At 52.4% G+C, this 23,276-nt stretch overlaps 1 protein-coding gene across 9 annotated transcripts in view; it reads right to left on the bottom strand.

Moving 5' to 3' along the window:
• The window catches only part of PAX5 (paired box 5), a 188,117-nt gene that overhangs the window by 27,554 nt on the left and 137,287 nt on the right, over positions 1-23,276 (bottom strand). For all 9 annotated transcript variants that reach the window (XM_019729111.3, XM_019729113.3, XM_019729118.3 and 6 more), the window contains one exon: positions 18,957-19,058. In XM_019729111.3, coding sequence (XP_019584670.1) covers positions 18,957-19,058 — 102 coding nt within the window. The remainder of the gene's footprint in view (positions 1-18,956; positions 19,059-23,276) is intronic.

Raw genomic sequence — 23,276 nt, 5'->3', positions numbered from 1 at the left:
AGTGGGGACTGAGATCCAGCCGGCTCTCCACTCACCGAACCCTGAATCCTGGCCTGGGGCTGCACCCACGCATTCTGCTGCATATCAGCAGGGGAACAGCAGGATGGATACAGTGGATCCCCAAGGGCGGTCATACCTGGGCCCATCTGGGTTCTCTTTTTTCAATTCCCATTTATTAGTACTGAGGATGTGCCAAGCCCTGAAAGAGGCACACGTTGCCTGCGAGGGGGCACACATGCCTTTCACAGTGAAGGCAGAAGCATGATCCGGCTTCCAGGGTCCTGCATGTTCTCTTGTTAAAAGGGCTCTGGAGCGAGCAAGACCGGACTCCATCCTGCTCCTGCTGCTTGGGCAAGTTACTGTGTGTGACCTGAGGCATCGGACACCCCCTCTGTGAAATGCGGTAACGTCAACACCGACCTGGTGGGGTTACTGTGAAGGGCAGCAGGCTGGGAAACGAAAGGCAGTTAGCACAGGGACCAGCATACAGAAGTTCTCACTAGATGTCAGCTGCTGCTGTACAGCAGGGCTTTCTTTCTCTCTCTTATCCGGGACAGCCCTGGGAAGAAGACCAATCTTTATGGCTCCACCATAAAGATTTGGAGACTGAGGTCCAGAGGGTAGAAGATGACTTCCCCCTGAAGACCAGTAACCCTGGAGGCAGGCCTGAGGCCCAGAGGTGCTGAGTGTCCTGCCTACACCACACACCTTCTCAGCCTCCCCCAATTCTCCATTACAGCTAGAGGAATTCCATGCATGGATTTGGACAGAGATGTTCCAGGTACGGGGACGGTGCGCAGGGCTATGTTGAGGTCAGGCCTAGAAGACCAAGAAGGGAGAGCAAGGCAGGACTTGAACTTGATCCTTATGGATGAGCAGGTGGGAGAAGGTGCCCCCGAGTTCCCAAGGGGACATTCTCAGAACCCACCAGCCATAAGGGTCCCTGTGCCCCAACTTGGCCCTGAATTGGGGGCCACCCTCCGCCCTCACTGTGCCCCTCTGCCCCAGTCCAGCCAAAGCAGGTGGACCTGAGCGCAGGCCAGCCTCCCCCACCAGCCCACCCGCCCTCCTGCCTCCTCAGGCTGGCCAGCATGGTGGCAGGCCCTGCCTGCTCCCCGGGGAGCCTGCCGCCAGGCCTGATGGCGCTGACGGAGGGAGGGAGGCCGCCAAGCTGTCAGTCTGGAGGTGCCCCTCGGAGCCCCTCCTGGCTGGAGCGAGGAGGGTGGGCCGGCACTGGAGCTGGGCTGTCAGGGCCTTCACAGAGATGAGGCCAGAGAGGCGCTGCCTGACAGCTCGCCCACCGAATTAGGACCATTTGCATGCTAATTTCCAGCGCTCTAACGGGCTGGCAGGCTGGCTGGGGTGTGTAGAGTGTGCAGACAGAGGCACAGTGGCCTCCCCGCCCGCAATGGAACAATGCTTGACTGATCTAGCTGCGTTAACGAGCAAATTATGGTAATTTTGTTATTACAAATGCATAGAAATTTCCAAAGCGGGCAGCCATTCAGGGCAGCTCCCTGCTCCTCCCTGCTCCTAAATACTGAGCGCCCTGTTTGTACACACGGGCCTGGCACCCACGTCAGGGACGGAGATTTGCGGGAGCCAGGCTTCCCTTGGAGCTCTCCCGGGGAGGCCCGGGGTGAGCTAGCCACAGTCCCGGGCAGCCCCTCCTGTCAGCAGCCGAGCCCTCAGCTCCTGCATCCCGAAAACCTCACTTTCTATTGTCTCCCAGGGGTCCCCTGTCTAGTCCCTGAGCCTAAAAATCCCATAAAACCGCCACATTCAAGCTGGTTTCTTTTCATTCTGGGCAGGTAACATGGGTGATTCTCTTCATAGATACCCCTGGGTCTTGAGAAATTCAATTATTTCCGTGTCTGCTCTGAACTGGGCTCAACACTCAGGAGGAGCTCAGGGATTGTCTGGTGAGTGAGTGAATGAATGAGCGAGTGAGTGAAGAAAGGAAGAAGAGAGGAAGGAAAGAGGAAGGGAATAAGGAAGCGAGGGGTATAGGGCTAGAGAGGAAGACCAGGAAGGAAGGAAGGAAGGAAGGAAGGAAGGAAGGAAGGAAGGAGGGAGGGAGGGAGGGAGGGAAGGAAGGAAGGAAGGAAGGAAGGAAGGAAGGAAGGAAGGAAGGAAGGAGGGAGGGAAGGAAGGCGGGAAGGAAGGAAGGAAGGAAGGAAGGAGGGAGGGAGGGAGGGAGGGAGGGAGGGAGGGAGGGAGGGAGGGAAGGAAGGAAGGAAGGAAGGAAGGCGGGAAGGAAGGAAGGAAGGAGGGAAGGAAGGAGGGAAGGAAAAGAAGGACCAGAACTTAACCCACAAACGAGGACAATTAAGAGAGTCCCCACCCGGTCAGCTCACTGGTGGTATAATTAATCCAAGACCTCACCAGAGGAGTTTATTTGCCACCTGGCAACCCCTCCTGGTATTTATAATTGTCCACTGTCAAAATTACAATTTGTCCTAGTTTTTCTAGTGATCGCCTTTTTGATTAGAAGTACGTTTTTGCAAGCATGCTCTGGAATGCACACAGACAGAAGCTTTCTGGGAACGTGAGCTCCCTGCTCCCAGCAGCAAAGTGTGGGTAGCACTGGGCGCAGGGCTGGCTGGTCTCAGAGCCGAGGCTTGATGGTGGGACCCTGTTAAAAACCAGTCGACTCGTGGGCAGGGCCAACACGTCACACCTGGGCCTCTCCACGTGACCCACTGCAGGCCTCCTACTTTAGGACTGGGATTTCAGGTTCAGGCTGGTGTTATTGAAAGGTCAAGAAGTTGCCTCAAATCCATTTTGGAAGTCAATGGGGAATAAACCATCAATTACAGAGAAGCACAGCACTGGGGCAGGTCTGCTCCAGGTGGCCAAGGCAGCTTGAGCCGGCCGTGCTCACAGAGACGTGAGGGAGGCAGAGACCTAAATGCCAGCGAGACTTTATAACCTCAGCCGAGGTGAAAGCCAGATTTTTCTATTTGTCTGATTTTCTAATTGGGTCACAACTTCCAGAGGAAAACTGAACCCAGGGAAAAAACAATCATTTGTTTTTGTCTAGCTGCCTGACTCTGGGGGCAAAGCAGAGAGCAGAGGAGCTGAGTCCATGGCGTGGCCTGAAGGTCCGAGGCAGAACTTCTGACGGGCCTGGGGATGGGCACTGTCTGAATCTCAGGAGATACTTCTGCAGCTGGCCAGGTCCTAGGGCCTGGGGAAGGATGCGGGCTCAGGAAGAACGTGACAAGTTTGGGGTAGGTGGGGTCGGAGTCTTGCTTTGAGTTATTCTAGAAGCCAGGTCACCCAGGGACTACCTTAGGGACACCAGGCCTGCATGAGGTCAGGGGACAAAAGTGCGTCCTTTTCATTGCTTCAGTGAAGAACTAAAGTGGGTGCTGCTATTTCCCGCGAGCCCAGTAGGGACAACAGGGCAAGCTGATGTCACAGCAAGAGGGCCAGCCTGACTCTTTCTCTGACTTGCCATGTGACCTTGAACAAGTCCTGTCCTTGACCTCATCTGCACACTCCCGGGCTGACTTCTAAGGTCAAGTCCAGCCCTATGCATCCATGCCGGAGGGAGAAGTAGCTGTAGCATGTACAAGGGCCATCTCCAGCCCCCTGCGAGGTACGTGTTGGAACAGATACATCCCCCCAGTACACAGACACACCCTGTCCTAGGCCTTCAGGGCTTCTGCTTCAGGCCCATTTCCCCAAAGCCCAGGGCAGGGCCCTCAGCTGGGGCCTCTGCTGCTGCCCCCAGTTATCTGCTCTACATTCCCCCTAAAAGGTCCTGGCTTCTGGTGGGTGGCACATGGCTGGCCTCCAGGTGCCAATTCCCTTGCAGCCATTTTTCCAAGTGTCTCTGGCTCCTTGCTGGGGAATTCTCCAGGAATCCCCTATCCAACGTGCTCTCAGAAAGTCTGCACATTCACAAAATCCTAATGGAAAGTTCCCAGGGGCTGTGGGGATTTACTTCAGTTCAAGAGTCCTCTGTCCACACCCGGTGCCTCCCGTGACGTCAGAGCTGCGTGTGACGCCCCTTTTCTTGTATCACACAGAGAAAGCAAGTTCTAGACTTTAGCACAGTGTTTCTAAGAGTCAAACTACAAATTGGCAAAGTCCTTCCCTTGTCATCTGGACTCCACCATTCATTAGCTGTGTGATCTTCAGAAAATCAGTTTTCCTAAGCCTCAATTTTCATTTCTGTGAAATGGGGCTAATAGCCATGCCCTCCTAATGCTACGGTGGGGATCCTCTGAGATCATGCAAAGAAGAGGCTTGTACATTGTAAAGGTCTATCCAGATGGTGGTTCATATTCTTTGCATTGTTGTGAACAAGACCTCAAAATGGCCACAACTGTCACACATCCTGCTCTGGCAGGACAATGCCCAAGGTATTTGTGACCTGAGATTGCTCTTTAGGCAAAAGGACGTGATAATACAGTTGTCCTTTTAAAATTTTCTTTCCTCTCTCTTTTCTCTCTTGCTCTCCTTTCCATTCCTTCCCCCTTTCTTTCGCTCTTTCTTCCGCCCTGGATCTCACTCTCCTTGATTCGGGTCCTTTATTTGTGCCATTGCACATAGACTCCTTATAAAGAAAATTCATTTGTTCAGGGTCACCGCGTGGTTTTTCATTAAAAACAAATTACCCGCATTCAGGGAGGACATCTGGGCTTCACGGGTCCCATTAATGACTATATTTCCAGCCTCCCCGGCCCGGTTGGGCTGCTTGCCTGTCACCCCACGTTCCTGGCCCCAGGAGGACAATGAGAGTGACAGTCAAGTGAAAGGGAAAACATGAGGGATGAGGGCGAGAGGCGCGTCCCCTGAGAGGAGAAGGAAGGAAAAGTGAAAAAAATAAATAACTCAAACAGAGGGTAACAAGGGCCATTGTCTCAGCGTCTTCCAGCGAGGAGCCAGAGCAAATATTGGAAGAGTGAGTGGGGGTGTGGAAGTCGAGCTGAAGCCCTGTTTATTGCACAGTTGGTCCCTAAGCCCTTGAATGTGGCCCAGACAAGATAGGGATTCAAATAAATTCCACCTATAATGCATGGAGCACCCACTGTATGCATGGACTGGGCAGGTAGAGGGTTCCGAGAGGGCACTACCGCTCTGACCGAGGCAGACCATAGGCCGTGCCCTGGGGTGCTCTCAAGGGAGAGACGAGGTCACTAAGACTGGGGCAGGGGAAGGCTTCCTACAAGAGGGAACATTTAATTTGGGTCTAGGAGGATGGGTCAAACGTGGACAGGTGAACGTGGGGAATAGAGGGAATACACTGGAATCTAAAGTGTGGTTCCCTAGTGTCCCAGCTGGGAAGGGCTTCTCCCAAGCTGCAAAAGATCTCTGGGTCAGGAGGGCCATCCACAGCCCCCAAGGAGCCCCAAGGAAACCAAGACCTTCCCCTGGGCCCAGAGCCCACTCCTTGTCACTCGCCCTGGGCACCAGGGGCTGGGGGGAACTTGAGACACGAATTCCAGGAGCCAGGCCCAGCTGCTCCTCTGACGGGCTGTATTCCGTGGCGAAGCATAGTACCTCTCCAACCTCAGCTAGCATGCCTTCGAAATGGGGATAAACACCCCAACCTCACAAGGTACTTTCAAATTGCAATTGGGGATAAGAGGTACGTCCCCTTGTATAGACCGTAAAGCACCAGGCAGGTTGGGGCAGGGCTTGTTGGTGGAATTAGCTCATGGGCATAGGCGATTTGCCTTCATTAGAAAGCCTTCTGCTTTTGGAGAGCAGGAGCCAAGCCCCACTGGCTCTCCTGTCCCCAAAGGCTCCCCGGGCACTGCCAGAAGTTCTCTGGAGAGAGGTGCCCCAGGTGAGTGGCCCACAGGCTTAGCAGTGGCAGTAGGTCCAGCTGAGGGCTGTGAGCTGATTAGGTCTTGGAGATTCCAGCAAATCAAAGGGCGGAAGACACAGATGACCCCAGTAGATTCAATTTGATTTTTGGAAGGACTCCAATATGTACAGAAGCAAAGCAGGTCTCAGAACCTTTGAATTTACTGCCCTGCCCCACTGGAACCATTCACTGTCTCCCTCCTCACTCCACTTCCCACTGCTAACATATGCTGCTCCCTCAATGACAAGCCAAGCTGGAGACTCATCTCCTCCTAGATTCCCGACCAGGGCAGCCCCACGGGTGACCTGGCATGCTTTAGCTATGCCCCTAACCTCCCTCATTCTTTGATGTGGACAATATTTCTCAATGATAGCAAAACTTCCAGCAAAAGCAGCTTCAGACATGCCCTCTCTCCACCCTCTAACCCTCCTATAGAGAAATTCTGGAGCCCTCTGTGCCTGACACCCGGAGTCTAGTCTGGACCCCCCTTCTCTGCGCTCCCAGTGTCCCTGAGCTTATCTGTTAGCACAAGTGTCCCCTTAGGCCCTTCCTGACTTGCCATCTGCACTAGAGACAGAGCTTTTCACGGACAAGGGCCAGGCTTTCACCTTCGCATCCCTAGGCTTATGCCTGGTACCTGTAGAGGACCAACAAACGTTGGAAGCAAGGAAGGGATGGAGGGAGAAAGGAGGAAAGGAAAGAAGAAATGATGACTGATGGATGCATGCGTGGATGGATGAATAGACGGCTATAACCTGATCGTCTGAAGACCCCACTGCTATGTTGTATGTTCAGCACAGTTCAATGAGAAATCGGGGTCTCTCCCAAGCACCCCCTTCCCAGACCCTCAGCGTCTTCCTATGGAGGCCCTTCTCCACCTCACCTTACAGCACATCACACATTAAATGCACCACAGTAATGATTACTTTTCACTCTAAAAATATGAACATTTTATTTTTATAATTTTGCTGTTGACATTATTTGGTCACAAGAAATTTACTTAATTTATGACTGGCTACGATTGCTCAGCAATCAAGACACAGACTAGGGAATTCTTGCAAAGTGAGAAAATTTAATCTAAAGATTGTTTTCAAGTGTAATGAAATTTTTATGAGTGCTAAATTTAATAATTAATGAAGTTAACATAATGTTACAATTTGTAGGCATTTAACTTAACATTTATTAATGCCATTTTTCCGGCTTCCGTTTTGAATTTTAGAGGCAAAAGGAATTTGGGTCAGGTCCCAAATTGTAAATTCCTCAAAAGCTCTTAGGCCCGTAGTCCAGAACCTCTTCGGGGCTGTATCCCTGATCACTGTCCTGTGGGAAGGCCTGGCTAGGACACCAACTCCCTTCCTCAGGAGTTCAAGTCTGGCAGGGGCGAAGACACATTCACAGAAAGTGTCATTAAAGTAAAAGGACAGATGACTGGAGGGGGTGTGTGGGGTCCTGAGCTGTACATGGGCAGATGGCTGCTTTCCTGTCGCTAAGGGGCTGGTTTGACCCCTGGACCCTGAAGGACACTGGCTCCTCCCAGGGCCCGAACCAGGACTCACAGAGAACTGCCACCCAGCAGTCTTGCAGACTTTCTGGCAAGAAGTGGTACCGGGCGGCGATGCAGGAGAGTGGCTCACATCAGGCCACTCTGCCACTTACTGTGTGGTCAGGTGCTGAGGGCAGCGCCCCTGCTGCCACTCTGCCAGGGCTGTGCACACCTGGGCTGCCACCCTTGGGCAATCCTGAGGGTTTATCTGCTGGGATTTGACGTGGCCACCAGGACTCAGGAGGATGAAGGCCCATGGCCTGGTGAGGACACCCGTTCTCCTTAGGACACCCACACTCTGTACTCTGTACCCACACACTCCTCCCAGCACCAGGCCAGCCTGCCCCCACTTCACTCCACCCAGTGCTCAGACACCCTCCGGATACTTCAATTCTTTCTGCAGCAAATCCTGACTGTATTCTCCCTGGTTTCCTAAAAAGGTATCACAACCCAGTTTGTTTTTTGTGTTTTTTTTTTTTTTTTTTGGGGGGGGGTTTGTTTAAAGAAACATCACTTGTAGAGGCACTTCAGGCAGAAACTGGAAGTCAGGAGCCCAGACACGTGGTCTCCGGAGTCATGACGGGGCCCACCCACTGCCATCAGAAGGAGTGGAGAGTGGGGAGAACTAACAAGTGCGCTGGACACAGAGCAGCCAAGAGGATGTGAAGGTGTCCTCAGCTGGACGCTTCCTGGGCAGCCAGTGAGCTCCTGGCTCCGGGCAGGGCGCTCTTCCCCAGCGAGGACTCTGCCTCTCATCTGACCTTGCCATGGGGGCCGATGTGTGTGAGGAAACCTGTGCTGCACTCCCTCTCCCCATGGTCCCCAAAGGGACTCTGCTTTGATGGTGGAACAAATCATGGTGAACTTTGCTGCCTCTCTTGCCCTTCGGTTCTAGATTCCAATGTCTGTAAGACCCCATCCCAGGTGTGGAGCTCCTGAAGGCCAGTCCTCGCCTGCCTCAGCAGTGTTAGGGATCTTCCGTATGGAGACGTGGTGCCGTGATGATGGGTGTGCAGGAGTAGCACACTCTGAGGCCTCCTTCCTTCGGCTCCACCCTTTGGAACGTATTACCAAAGTATACATGACAGCCGAGGCCCACTGCCTTATCTTGTCACAGCCCAGACCTGAAGGGAACTTCGAAGTCTTTGCTGCCCACTGAGAACAGAGGTGGCAGGGCTCAGGGAGCCCTCCATTCCAGCTGGGAGGTGATACCAGCAGGCAGGGATGCCACAGACTTAGAAGCCCTTGGATGGCAGGACCAGAAAGTCCCCTAGAGAGCACTAACCCAATTTCCCCGCCCCCTGCCTCCTGCTTTAAGAGAGAGCAAGAAGGCCCAAGTCGGTGTCCAAAGGTCACAAGGCAGGTGTCTGGCCACTGGAATCAGAACCCAGGTCTCCTAAATTCCAGTGGGACCTTCAGGCTTCCAGTGTGCTTTCCACCTCTGTCTTTGCTCTTGTAATTGTTTTCTTCCCCAATGGCATGAAGAGCTAAGCGAGCCCACACTGGATGTCAGATTGTCCCCAGTCCCAACATCACTTCAGCGCAGGGTTCCCGGGAGCTGGTCGCATAGATTCCCAGATCAGAGCACTCCAGACCCTGTTTTCCGTGTTGCGAGGGCACAACAGCCTCACCCCTGACCCACATCCAGATCTGCCTGGGCGGAGCCTCCTGTCTGTCAAGGCTGCTGCCTGCACTGCCTCATGCACCAGAGGTTTCCAGGGATGGGGGCTTGGGTGCTCCCAGGGGCCCTTCTTCGTTCGGCCCAGCCTGCCCTTCCTACTCGTCCCTGTCAGCACCTAAGGCTTTGGTTACACCCAGCTCTGCCTGATGCCCGTGCTCTCTGGTCCTTGGGTCTTCTCGCCCACTAGTCCCTCTCCCAACAATGTCCCTCCAACTTCTCAGACTGGCAAACATCATTCAAGGTCCAACTCAAGTGACCTCCTCTGGGAAGCCTTCCCTTCAGTTATTGCCCCAGCAGACTCAGCAGCCCCCTCCTCTACATTTCCTCAGCACAGTCCTAGATTTTAGCTCTTAACACACCACACAATGACAATTTTTTATATCTGTCTCCCCAACTAGACTGTGAGCTCCCTGAGGGCAGGGCGGCTGTGTCTACAACACCACACCTAGCTCAGAACCCAGTGTCTTTCAAGAAATGTTTAACGAATGAATGAACAAATGAATGGCCACCTGCCATTTCATCCTGGCTGTTCCTGGCATTCCCAGGGGGTCAATTCTACCATCCGTGGCAGAGTGGCTGGAGGCCACTAGAGGGCAGCAAAGAGTCAGGAATGAGCAACAGGTGGGAGACCAGCATTCAGAGAGCTGTGGAGGGAGCTTCAAAAAGTGCTCAGGTAACTGAGGTCAAACATATGGTGATGGAAGGAGAACTGACTCTGGGTAGCGAGCACACAATGTGACTTATAGATGATGTATTACAGAATCGTACACTTCTAAATCTATGTAACTTTACTAACCACTGTCACCCCAATAAACTTTAATTCAAAAAAAAGAAAAGGTGTCCAGGCCATAGGACCACCAGGAGCCCTGACGAGGGAGAAGTAACAGCTAAGAAGAAAGGCCATTCATCCCCTGAGCAAAAACTCCCCGAGCCTATGATTGGACCAGGGAGACACCAGGGAAGCCCTGGTCCAATCTCCCACCTGATCTCCAGCCCCCCCCCCCCCCCCCCAAGTCTTCACTGGCTTCTGCGGACCCCTCCCAAGCCTGCCCATTCCCCTATCTTCAGTTCTAATTATGGGGAAGGGGCTTTATACAAAGCTGAAATGGGTGTCCTTCTGATTCCCATTCACCGGTCCCGACCACGCCTACGGAACTGTGCAAAGTATATTTTGCCCCTGGTCCTCTCACCCAATGAGGACCAGAGAGTGGAAATGGCTGGTCAGATCACACAGTGAGTCCCTGGCTGAGCTTGGCCACAATCCAGGCTTTTGCCTCTCTGCCTGGTGCTGGGCCGCCCAGCCCCCAGGCCTACACGCTTAGAGTTGGGAGAGGCAGAAACACTCCTCTCTTCCCCTCCAAAGCTCAGTACCCTTCCTGCCTCACATAGCTGGTGCCTCAGTAACTGCACAGCCATCATTTCAGCAGGCAAGGCAAGCTCAGAGAGGTCTTAGAGCTTTTGCATAGTCACATAGCTAAGCACTGGTGAAGCCACGCCCCTTTCACGGTACCCCTCACTTCTCGTAGGGCAACCATAGCTCTCTCTCTGTGCTCCTGGCCTGCTTCACCACTTGTCCGCTTGGCCTCCAAAAGTTGACAAATCCAAATCCTAACCGTGCTGGCCAGCAGCCTCCTCCTCAGCTAGCTCTCCTTCTGGTCAACCCCATTGACCCAGACTGGGGTGAAGGGTCATGCTCCCACCTATGTGAACCCACTTCTGCCCCACCCCAGTGCCCCTGTCCTCCTCTTCAGATAGCCAAGGATACACATGTCACAGGACAGCCCCCCTTCACCAAGACACTTCTCAATTAGACCAACCCACGTGTCTGTCTGTTTTCTCCAGACCCGCAGCATTCAGAGTCTGTCCCCACTCCTGCCCGGAAACATTCTCCTTTGTGACTGGATTCTTTTCTAATTGGTGTTCCCATTGACCCATGGACTCCATGGAGTATGAGCTCCGCTGGACAGCTCTGGATTTAATGCTAGCTCAGCCAGGCCAGCATTCGGCATGCCAGCAGCCAGCAAGGCTTCTCTTCTCACCACCACACCCAGCTCAGACCCCTGTATAAAGGATCACTATCACTGGCATCATTATAATGAACACTTATATGGCACTTAATATGTGCCAGGCAAAGTTCTACAGATTTTTACATATATTACATCATTTCATACTCACTTAGTATCATCATCCCCATTTTATAGATGAGGAGGAAACTAGAGCACAGAGAAATGATATAATTTGCCCCAAGTCACACAGCTAGTGACAAGCAGGATGGTGAGTCAAACCCAGGCAGTCTGGCTCCAGAGCCCATGCTTCTAACCACCCAGCCTCCCTGTTTCACCACATGGCTGCCCAGCAACTTTGGCTGGTTCATCTCAAAGATGAACCTTGCTTCTTGGACTCACTAAAGCCAAAATGCAATGAACACCCCTTTCTTTTCCCTCGGCCCAGAATTTTTTTAAGTTTCAAATGCCATTTCCATATGTTAGGTTGTACAAATATCTTCAGGCAGAACCAACTAGTTCTACTGGTCAAGACACTATGGAATCTTTGGTGAAAAACTTTTGACATTTGCTAGGACTTGATGAAAATAAAATCTGAAAACTGTCTCCATTCTGAGCTGATAGGATGTGGCTGTATTTGCCTTAGTCAATGTAACTGAACAGCAAAAGACTATACGGGGTCCACAGCGCTGAAGGAACTGAAATCCACAAACACTAGAGAAGACCAAGAAGCCATTCTGTAGACATGGGGATGCCCTGGGGCCAGAAAAGGCAGACAGTATTCTGATGGCAGAATCAGGATTCAAACTAAACAAGAGTCCAAGCCAATGAGCTGGCATTTAATACAGAAAAGCATAAAGGCCTAAAAGCTCAACTGCCCGAGTGTACCTGGAGGCAAGCCTCCTCGATCGTCCTAAAAGCAAACCTTATAGATGGAAGCCTTCCCTTGTAAGTGGAATAGGTGGTGGCAATGTCCCCAAACCTAGCATGGGAAAAACTCAGAAGACTTCCAGCTTCTCTCTGATTTCACTTCAGGCGGGGAGGGAGGACTGTTCCATATAGTGAAATAGCCCGTTGCTGTATAACAATCTCGGAGATGAGAGCGCAGTAAATTGCTATCCCAAAGCCGTTCTCAGCTTGTTTCTCCAAACTGTACCAATCTGGTCCTGGGGGTTACGCTATGGTATCAATTTCAGCACCATCACAATCAAATAAATGCCTCCCAGAGTCCAAAGTCTGAGAAATCTGAACCAAGTTGAAATCCACCAACAGGCTGTAGTATACCCATGTCCTCATCTCCGGGACTTACGAATATGACGTCCATGGCCAATAAAAGTGGGAGGCAGGAGGGTTCTTTATAGGTGTGATTAAGTTAACGATCTTGAAATGAGAAGAGTATCCTGGATTATCGTGGTAGACCCTAAATTCGGTTATATGTGTCTTTATAAGAGAGGTAGAGGGAGATCTGACACACAGAGAAGAAGGTGCTATAAAGATGGGGCAGAGAACAATTTGGTGACTGGAGTGATGCAGGCACAGCCAGGAGATACAAGAAGGCAGACGAGGAAAGGTGCGGCTCTTCCCCAGGGCTGCCACACCCTGCCAGAACCTTGATTTGGGCCCAGTGACACTGGTTTCAGACTTGTGGGCTCCAGGGCTGTGAGTGAAATATGTTTCTACTATTTTAAGCCACCAAGTTTGTAGTAACTTGTTATTAGGTTGGTGCAAAAGTAATTGCAGTTTTTGCAATTATTTTTAACCTCTTAAACCGCAATTACTTTTGCACCAACCTAATGTAACAGCCACAGGACACTAATATATGGGTTAGTATTACTTTTCCCTGCCTCCCTCCCTTAGCCGAGACACACAAAAGGACCTATTACGTGCTAGGGATTGTGCAAGGGTACAGAGGACAAGGGTAAGGCAGAGGGCCTGGCCCCTCAATGAGCTCACCACCCAGGGACATAGCTAGCTGAGCCACAGACACACTGGGCCATGTGGCATAATAAAGCCAAGTCTGAAGCACTATCCGCAAAGGAGGCTGCAGCAGAAGCCTCCATGGGGCAGGTGATGTGTGCACTCAGCCCTGAAGGGTGATGCTGGATCCCCACAGGCCAGGGCAGGAAGTGGTGTAAGCCACGGGCATAGAATAAGGAAGGGTACTGACCAGTAAGTGTGTGAGTTGTTCTGGGAACAGTGAGTGGTCAGGCTGGGAGAAGAAACCCAAAAAGCAAGTTGAGGCCAGACTACGGTGATGCCTGAGTAGCAGTCCCAGGACCGCTCTGCCGAAAGGTGGGCCAACTCCGGGGGCAGTTCCAGCAAAGACCATGCGTGAGGGCCCGCACTGTCCTGTGAAGCTATCCAAGAAACAGATCTGGAAATAATCCTGGAAACAGAGTCCCAAAGCCGGGATGTTGGTTTGGATGCTGAGGAACAGGAACTAAGGACCATGCCAGTGAGCCTGGAGTCCCAGCCCGGACACCAAGTCTGGCCCTGAATGACTGTTGGAGGAGAAGGGAAGTCAAGAAAAGAAGACGTGCAGAAGGAAGGTGAGATGCAAAGAAGGAAGGAGCGGAGGGAGAGGAGGAGAAGACATGGGGCTCCCGGGCCACTGTGTTTGTGTTCCTCCCTTTGCACTGTGCACCCTCCCTCTATTCAGGGGACACAGTTTCAGGGGATCACACCACTGGCCGACTCTGGTAGCCGCGGTCCAGCTGCTGCCAGCAGGTTTGGTTGGGCTGCGCTCTGCTCAGGCCTGTGAGTCCTGCTGCTGTACACGGGCAAGGAGCTGCCATCAGTGCCTGCTGGGGGCTCTGCCAGGCCCATGGCCATCTGTATCTTGAGCCTGGTAATTAGGAATCATGGAAGAATTAGGGGTCCAGAGGGCAGGCTCCGTTTGGATAAACTCGGGCAAGTTCAGCTGCTTCTCTGAACTCAGACTCTTTGAGGTTTACAGTGGGGAGCCAGCAGGGCCAGCTGGGTGGCCTCTGCTTCCCCTGCCGACATGCCCTGGGGACAGGGCCTGGGGCTGCCGCCCCCGCCTCTGCCATCACTGAGAAGAAGCTTGCGTTGACGGCTTCAGAGCACATACAGCAGCATGGAACAGGAAGGAGCAGTGAATTGGAAGGCGAGGGCAGATTCAAGCCCTCCCACCTGCAAGCTGTGCCACCTCGGGAAGTTCCCTAACTGCTCTGAGTCTCAGTTTCCCCTTTTGGAAAACAGGGATTACAGTCCAGATCGTGCCCACGTCACAGTGTTGTCACATCAGAGGGTTCCTAGGAAAGCACTGGCATCCGTTTAAGTGCCATATAAATGCAAGGGGCCATTAAAGGAGATGGCTTGAGATCCATCTCCTGAGCCTGCCCTAACTTGCTGACTGTTGGGAAATGGGGGGGGGGAGGGGGTGGCTGACAGAAGGAGGCTGTGTACCCCACCACCTCTGCTTGCCTTGTGCAGGATGTCTCCCCAGCTCTGCAAGGGCCTATCCTTGCATCAGAAAAGGCGAAGGCTTTGCAGGCGTGACCCTGGGAGGCATCCCCGGCGTTGGCAAGGCCCAGGGCAGAGGCTACACAGAGGCCACTTCCCATGTGTCTCATATTTAAAAGTCATAAATCAAGCTAACAAACCGTTAAATGAAACATGCTCTGTCCTCCTACCTTGTTAAGTACATTCGTAACAACCTAGAAGGCCAGGAACGAATTTAGAATTCTGGGACTCCTGGCATCTGTGTCAGGACCTGACTGCGTGAGGAGAGCCCGGAGCTAAGATGTACCCCGCTGCCCCCCCACCGGCTCCACTCATCATCCTGCGCGGCCTGGCACGTAGGTGTGGACACCCAGTCATCACATCCAAGCTCTCGGCCCCCCACAAAGAGCCAATCCTCAGCTTGGGGTGCACATGCCTGCGACATGTGTCGGGGAAGAGACTTGGGGCTATTTGGGCCGGACCCCGAGGGTGGGCTAGAAAGAGAGGCGTGCACCCTGGGTGGACAGGTCCCCTTAACCCTGTAGACTCTCCAGGCCCATGGAGGGCGGGGGGCCTCCTGCAGGAACAGAGTGGGTCCCTCTTGCCTCTGTCTAAGGGTGGTTCACCCTGGGTCATGGCTCCTATCGGCTGGGTGACTTAGGCACATCCCAGCCCTTATCTGGGCTCAATGTCCTCACCAAGAAAGTGCGGTGAATGACCCACCCGCCTATTTCTCAGAGTTGTTATGGGGCTCCAAAGAGAAATCCACCTAGGTGGGGACAGTCTTTTTCACATACCCTGAGAGAGTCAACAGTTTGTGCTAGGAGAGGAGTGGCCATCGAGCCCCCGGCACTGAATGAGTGGCGTAGCCCCTGTAAGTGACTCAAAACAAGAGGCAGCATGAACCCTTAAAGGAAGTGGAACAACACTTCAACCTGTTTGTCCCCCCGATTGTTTTTTTAAACATCTTTCAAAAAACAATACTTAGAGTATCCCTGCTGTGCTCATGGCCTTAGTACACAGACAGCCAGTGCCACGTAATGTGTGTCTTGTCCCCACGCCACCCCACCGTGGAAGGAGACATGGGGGCCTCCTTTCCAAATGTCTTGAAAGAAAGTGACTGTGGGGACAGAGCCCCAGAAAGCAGTTTCCAGGCTCTCGGCTTCACATAGAAAGGTGCTGGCTCAGGTAGTAAATGGCCATCAACTGTGATTGGATGGCCATCAGCTGTGGCTAGTTGGCCGTCAGCTGTAACCAGTGAGCCATTGGCCACTAATATAACTGTTGTGGCTACGCTAGCAGAAAATGGGAGCTAGCAAGAAGATGGTGGCTGAGCCTGCAAGTGGCACAATGAGGGTTGAGAATTGTGTGGCTCCTGTTTCCTGTTTCTCCAACCCAGTCGTGAGCGAGAATATAGTGGTATGACTCCCCTATCTGTGGCTCCGTGGGTGTTCCTTTTTGGCCTCACCATATCCTGCGTTCTTATGTGGGGAGCGGGAGCAGAGACTCTGCCTGACACCCTGCACGACAAATGGCTCAGCGAGCAGTGTACCCCACACGACACATGGCTCAGCGAGCAGGGTACGGTGCCGGCAAAGCTCTCCGAAGGACGGTGGAGCAGTTTGTATGTATAAACACCCAGTCTGAGGAAGACCAGGAGGAACAGCTGCCGGAGAGCTGGACCCCCGTGGAGGGATGGGAAGACGTGGACGGTTCCCCAACCAGCATAGGCCGGAGACAGTGAAGGTCGTTGTGGCCCTGTGAGCTGGGACGTTCTTGCTGAGGCAGCCTGGATGTGGGACTTGTCCCAGGAGGAAAGGCTTGCTGAGTCCTCTGTGGGAGATGTGGGTGAGGTCAAAGTCATCCCTCACCCCCAGGACAGCCTGGCGGATGACTATGGACTATGGGGAATTGCCTTCCATCCCTAATTTAATGGACCACTTGACTGTTTGGGAACAGACCACCATGTAGTGGAACTGGTAGATGTTTGCTTTTGTGTCTTGACTGGCTGCCATTGAGAATATGTAAGCACCTTGACTGTGAGTCGCTGTTGTTCCAGCACGGTACCCTGAGAGGCCCAGAGAGCGTGGCAGTGCCCTGAGAGCCATGGCTGAGTCCAGGAAGTCTGGTTGTGCCCAGAGAGAGTGGCAGTGCCCTGAGAGCCCTGGCTGAGTCCAGGAAGTCTGGCTGTGTCCAGAGAGAGTGGCAGTACCCTGAGAGCCCTGGCTGAGTCCAGGAAGTCTGGCTGTGTCCAGAGAGAGTGGCAGTGCCCTGAGAGCCCTGGCTGTGTCCAGGAAGTCTGGCTGTGCCCAGAAGCACTGGTGGTGCCCTGAGAAACCCTGGCTGTGTCCGGGAAGTCTAGTGGTACCCTAAGAAGCCCAGGAAGTCTGGCTGTGACCAGAAGTACTGGTGGTGCCCTGAGAAACCCTGGCTGTGCCCAGAGAGCCTGGCTGTATCCAGGATATTGCATTCACCTCCAGGCTCCTCGCACAGGGCCCCTCGCGGAAGATGCTTGTCGCGTAGATTGTGAGGCGAGAGCCTGTAGGGGTGGAGTGTGGGGACAGAGCCAGGAGTGCAGTTTCCAGGCTCTCGGCCTCTCACATAGAAAGGTGCTGGCTCAGGTAGTAAATGGCCATCAACTGTGATTGGATGGCCATCAGCTGTGGCTAGTTGGCCGTCAGCTGTAACCAGTGAGCCATTGGCCACTAATATAACTGCTGTGGCTACGCTAGCAGAAAAATGGGGGCTAGCAAGAAGATGGTGGCTGAGCTAGCAAGCGGCCAGAGACAAGTGGATGGCGGGTTGCGGATAGTGTGGCTCCTGCCTCCTGTGTCTCCAACTCAGCCGCCAGCAAGAATATAGTAGTATGACTCCCCTACCTATGGCTCCGTGGGTGTTCCTTCCATCCCTGATTTAATGGACTGCTTGAACATACCACCATGTAGTGGAACTATTGGATGTTTGCTTTTGTGTCTTGACTGGCCGCCATCGACAATATTAAGCACCTTGACTGTGAGCTGCTGTTGTTCCAGCACGGTACCCTGAGAGGCCCAGAGTGCGTGGCAGTGCCCTGAGAAACCCTGGCTGTGTCCGGGGAGACTGGTAGTGTGGCTGTGCCCAGAGAGAGTGGCAGTGCCCTGAGAAGCCCTGGCTGAGTCCAGGAAGTCTGGCTGTGTCCAGAGAGAGTGGCAGTGCCCTGAGAGCCCTGGCTGTGTCCAGGAAGTCTGGCTGTACCCAGAAGTGCTGGTGGTGCCCTGAGAAACCCTGGCTGTGTCCGGGAAGACTGGTGGTACCCTAAGAAGCCCAGGAAGTCTGGCTGTGTGTACTGGTGGTGCCCTGAGAAACCCTGGCTGTGCCCAGAGAGCCTGGCTGTGTCCAGGATATTTCATTCACCTCCAGGCTCCTCGCACAGGGCCCCTCGTGGAAGACGCTTGTCGCATAGATTGTGAGGCGAGAGCCTGTAGGGGTGGAATGTGGGGACAGAGCCCCAGAAAGCAGTTTCCAGGCTCTCGGCTTCACATAGAAAGGCGCTGGCTCAGGTAGTAAATGGCCATCAACTGTGATTGGATGGCCATCAGCTGTAACCAGTAGCCATTGACCACTAATATAACTGCTGTGGCTATGCTAGCAGAAAATGGGACATACACACACACACACACACTCAAGAAGGTGGTGGCTGAGCCTGCAAGCGGCGCACTGAGGGTTGAGAATTGTGTGGCTCCTGTTTCCTGTTTCTCCAACCCAGTCGCCAGTGAGACTATAGTGGTATGACTCCCCTATGTATGGCTCCGTGGGTGTTCCCTTTTGGCCTCACCATATCCTGCATTCTTATGTGGGGAGTGGGAGCAGAGACTCTGCCTGACACCCTGCACGACAAATGGCACAGCGAGCAGGGTACCCCACACGACAGTGACACATCACTGGCCCCAAGGGCATCAGGTTTCAATGGCTACAGAGTGTTCAGTTTAGAATCAAGTGACAAACCCACCAGCCAATGGTCCTGAACCCCATGGAGTACTGCGGAAGAGAGCACCTCAGGGGGGCTTCCTTGTGTTCATGCCCCACAAACAGGGCAGGGAAGGGAGGTTGGGAGAAGAGAGGATGGGGAGAAAGAGGATGGGGGTGGTCCCCCACTCCCCACTGGCTGGGCAACCTCTGGCCGGGTCCTGCAGCCCTCTGTGTTCACACTCCCTGTGTGGCTAGCGAGGGGCTGTTTGAGGGACAGCCAAGGGCCCCCCTCTCTCTCATGTCCTCTCAGGTGCTGCCACTGGCTGGTCTTAGCTCCACTGTAGGCCCAGCTATACAGAAGGAGGCTGAGTGATCTCCGCCTGATTTATTCAGGTCAGAAGCGTAGAGGTCACCCAGGCTGTTTGGGGGGAAGCACCCCCGCCGAAACCCCGTCCACTGCCTGCTGTGGAGACGCCAACAGTGCAAACTCACCAGGCACCATCCCTGTCAGTGTCGGTGCTGAGTAGCTGCCCTGTCCGGCGGGGGGGACGTGTGGAGGGTACCCGGGGAGGGTCGTGCTCGCCAAGTCGCGGCCTGAGGAATCAAAGCAACAAATCACAGGGTGAGTGTCTGCATGGCCAGCCACTAATGTCCACAGTTCCCTGGACATCTGCACATTTGTCACGTCTGGACGCTGAACACCCACATGCCCCCAGCTCCCCACATCCCTTGCATGCAGACACACACACACACACACACACACACACACACACACACTCCCCTCCAGCCACCCTGGCTCCGCTCAGCAGGAACCAAGGACGGCTCTGCTGTGTCCCTCGGAAACTGCAGCTCTGGCCTGCTCACCTTGCTCTCTACTCCCCAAGTAGGACTTGGCCTTTTCCTCCACTACACCTTTGCTTCTGCTGTGCCCTCTGCGTGAAGTGCCCTCTCCTCCAGCTGCCGGCGGCCCAACACCACCCACCTTCAAACACCAGCTTGGATTCCTCCTTTCACCTCTAACCCTTACTGCGCTGGTCCTGACAGAATTCTTCCTCCTTTGGCCTAGAGCCAGTCACTCATTCAGCAAAAGCGCAGGAAGTTCCTTCTGACACCAGGCACTGTCTGGGCAGTGGGATCTGGGATCCGCCCTCAGGGGCACACGTGTCCGTGCGTGTCCACCTCTTTAGTAGGCTGCCAGCTCCTGGAGGGGCAGAGGTGACACCTCATTCATCAACCAGACAACTGCCTCCACCACAGGGCTTGGCACCTAGTAGGCTCTTAGTGAATAAATGCGTGAACGAATGGCACATCCGAGTGTTAAGGAAGCAGGACTCTGAGGAAGATGCCACCGAGGCTTGTCTGCCTCTTAGAGAAAGGGCAGGGCTACCGCCCTTTCCAACATGGCCGGTTGTGTGTATGTAACAATGTGCTCATGGGTAAGACCAACAAGCCACCCCTTGGGAGAGTGGACCGTTCTGTGATTATCTGTGGGGCCCTGAGGATGAGACCCCACCAGGGTGGGTAGAACTGGCCGTTGGTCCTAAGAGAAAGGGGTGCACCTGCTGTCAGCCATGCTGGGAAGTGGGTGGGAAATAAGGTTGCCTTTGGATGGGGGAGGGGAGGGCAGAACTTCCACCTCTTCTGGATGTGGCCACTGAAGACTGGGGAGGCCAGAGGGGCCCAGGGGTGTAGGGGAGCAGCTCCTGACCACACACAGCCAGGCCGTGCCCCAGGAGCCTTCCCTAGGGCCCAACAGGGTGGTGTAGGCGGTACCTAGAAGACTCTGAGCTCAGCCCCATTAGCACATGGCCCAGGGAGAGGGCCCACCTCTGACCAGCACCCCCAAAGAATCCAAGCCAGCACATACTGGCAGCCGTGAATGTTCCCTGGATGAAGGAACAGCTCTTCTACTGCCGGTCCTTCAGACCAGCCAGCCAGCACCTCGAGGTGGCCTCACTTCACACAGTTCTGCTTATTTTCCAGAACCTTATGGAACACCAGGCAGCTGCCAAACAGGAGGCTCCCTCTCTCCCTCTGCTCACTGCCTCCATGGCTTTGGACTGGGCATTCTGTATGGCAAGCTTGGCTGGTGTCTCTTCACATGCGGCATTGTGACGGGAGCAATGCTCTGGGAGTCCTTGACCCTCCATATGAACTGTATATGACTCCCCATGAAGTTGAGGCCAAACAGAAAACTGGAGCTGGCAGAACTGACCACAACTTCTAAGGTGATTTAAGGAGTTGTGCCGCCCCCCTCCCCTAGCCATCTTATGCCTCCGCCTCTCACCCTCCTCCAACCCAGCACCCACACCCTCTATGGCAGCTCCTGTCTCTACAGAGTGTAAACACCAGGACCACGTCTTTGTATTCCAAGGTCAGAATGGCATAGGCCTACAAATATTAAGTGAATGAAGGAAGTGGCCCTGCTAGAGACGCAGGAGCTTTCTGGAGGCCATAACAGCCCTCTCCTCCGTGATCAAGCACCAGTGCAGGGCAGACTGGCCAGTACAGGTTGTAGTGCCAGGGGCCAGGCTGCAAGTCACGTAGAGAAGACAGCCATGGCTGGGGCTATTCTGGAGGGCTGGCTCCTCCACCAACCCACTGGGGCCTCCCACTGGGGCCTCGCCTCCAGCTCACACCCTAATGACAACAACAAACCCCAAATACTAACACAGAAATTACAAAGCACCAGGCTCTGTTCTCGGAATTTTAAATTATTAACTCATTTAACCCTCAACAACTCTATGAGATAAGGTACTGATACTATTCCCATTTTATAGGATCATGAGATATAGACAGGTCAAGTAATTTGTCCAAGTTTACACAGTAAGGGCCAGAATTCAAATCTAAGCAATCCAATGTCCAAGTCCACATGTTTAGCCATTCCACTTGCCGTGCGCATACACCTGGCTGTGCTTCTGTCCCCGAGTCCAGAGGTTCCTCGCGTCTCAGCGGGACACCCAGGCAGAGCTTTGCCTTCAGGCCACACTGCCACCACTGCTTATTGGCTCCATCATGCAGCAGGAAATTCAACGGCAGTTTTAATGACATATGTGTTGGGGTGGGGACCAGAAGCACATTGGGAGGAAGCCAAATCTTCCTCCAGAAAGATGGAGGGCATTATTATCCTGCTAGGAGGCTGCCCAGTGCAGGGGACTCGTGGGGGCCAAACCACACAAGATCCACATCCCACCTGCTGCCTGAGACGGATAAGATCATCCTGAGAGGGGAAGGGATGTGCCCAAGGACACTCAGGCAAGGCTGGGACTGGAATCCAGCTCTCCTGCTCCTGGGATTGGGTTCTTTCTTCCATGGGGAGCTGCTCATTTGGTCATGTCTGAATCGCAAAAGTTTCTGCCACTGTTACACAGGTTTTCAAACCTTGATCCCTAAAGCAAGGGTTTGAAAAATCAGTGCCTCACCAAAGCCTCACTCAGCTTAAGAAGCCAGATTAAAAAAGCAATAAAATGAACCTAGGGAAGGAGGAGGAAGGAATCGATTAACAAAAAGCAGAAAATAACAACTTAGGAAACAGAAAAGCAGACACATCAACAAATACAGCCAAGAATTGTTATCTGAAAAGACCAGTAAGATAGACAACCCTAGGGAGAGATTCAAAAAAGAAGACACAAATTCCAAAGTAAGGAATCAGGAGAAGACACAACCAGAGATATGGAAGAGATGATGATAAAAAAAAAAAAAAGAAAGAAAATGCATGGCCACTCAACACCAATAAATATGGAAATCTCACCAAAGTGTAAGTTTCTAGGAAAACATGAATTACTAAAATTAACTCAAGAAGAGGTAGAAAATATAAACAACCCATAATCTTAGGAGAAATATAAAAACTTGTTTTTTTAATTAAATTATGTTTAAAATAAGGTGCCTCATCCATTTAGCTTCTTGAACAAGTTTTTTTGTTTTTGTTTTTGCAAAATTCTTCTAAACCTTCAAGGAATCTGTATTTCTGTTATTAAACTGTTTCAGGATATGTAAAAAACTAAGAAAATCTTTCCAATTCATTTTGCCAAGCTAGCATTATCCTGATGTAAAAACTTAACAAAGGTGCATCACTATGAAAATCAAAGGCTGGTCTCACAATTTTTTAATATACATGCAAAAAATCTATCTCACTGATCAAGTAATATCAGAGAAAGAATAGTATACCATGACCAAATAATGCTTATTTGGGGTATGCAAGGATGATTTAATGTTAAAGTATTGGTTGGGAAATCATATTCATGTATCAAAGGAGAAAAATCATGATTATATCAAAAGGATGGAAAAGGCATTGGCTAAAATTCAATACGAATTCCTTATAATACCTCTCAGTAAATGAGAATTGAAGTATACTTCTTTGATCTGATATTTATCTTAAATCTAGAGCAACATCTTCCCTAATGAGTGGAATACCTGAAGCATTCTTATTAAAGACAAGAACATGTCAAGGAAATCTGTTATCGCTGAAAACTGGACTGAAAGTTTTAGCCAGTACGAGCAGACAAAGTAGAGATAAAAGAGGGATAAACATTGGGGGCGTAGGGGGAAACACCAAAATTGTCATTAGCTGGATATATCTTGAGTCTGGAAAAATCACAAGATAATCAGCCCATTTACTAGAACGAGTAGAAAACTTTTGGTGAGACAGCCAGGCATTGAGTGTCTAGAATCAACACCTTTCTAGATTCAGCAGCTCCCCACGGCCTATTCAATTAAGTATAGATTATTTATTTTGGCTTCCAAGGCCCTCCTCCATCTGTGCCACTGACCTGTGACCTTGCCAGCCTCATCAACTCTGACCCTGGGGCTATT

This window comes from Rhinolophus sinicus, chromosome 16, assembly GCF_057876585.1.
Source record: "Rhinolophus sinicus isolate RSI-liver-muscle chromosome 16, RSI-T2T, whole genome shotgun sequence".
NCBI lineage: Eukaryota > Metazoa > Chordata > Mammalia > Chiroptera > Rhinolophidae > Rhinolophus > Rhinolophus sinicus.
The sequence above is the reverse complement of the archived record's forward strand: the minus strand, read 5'-3'. Positions and strand labels throughout refer to the sequence as shown.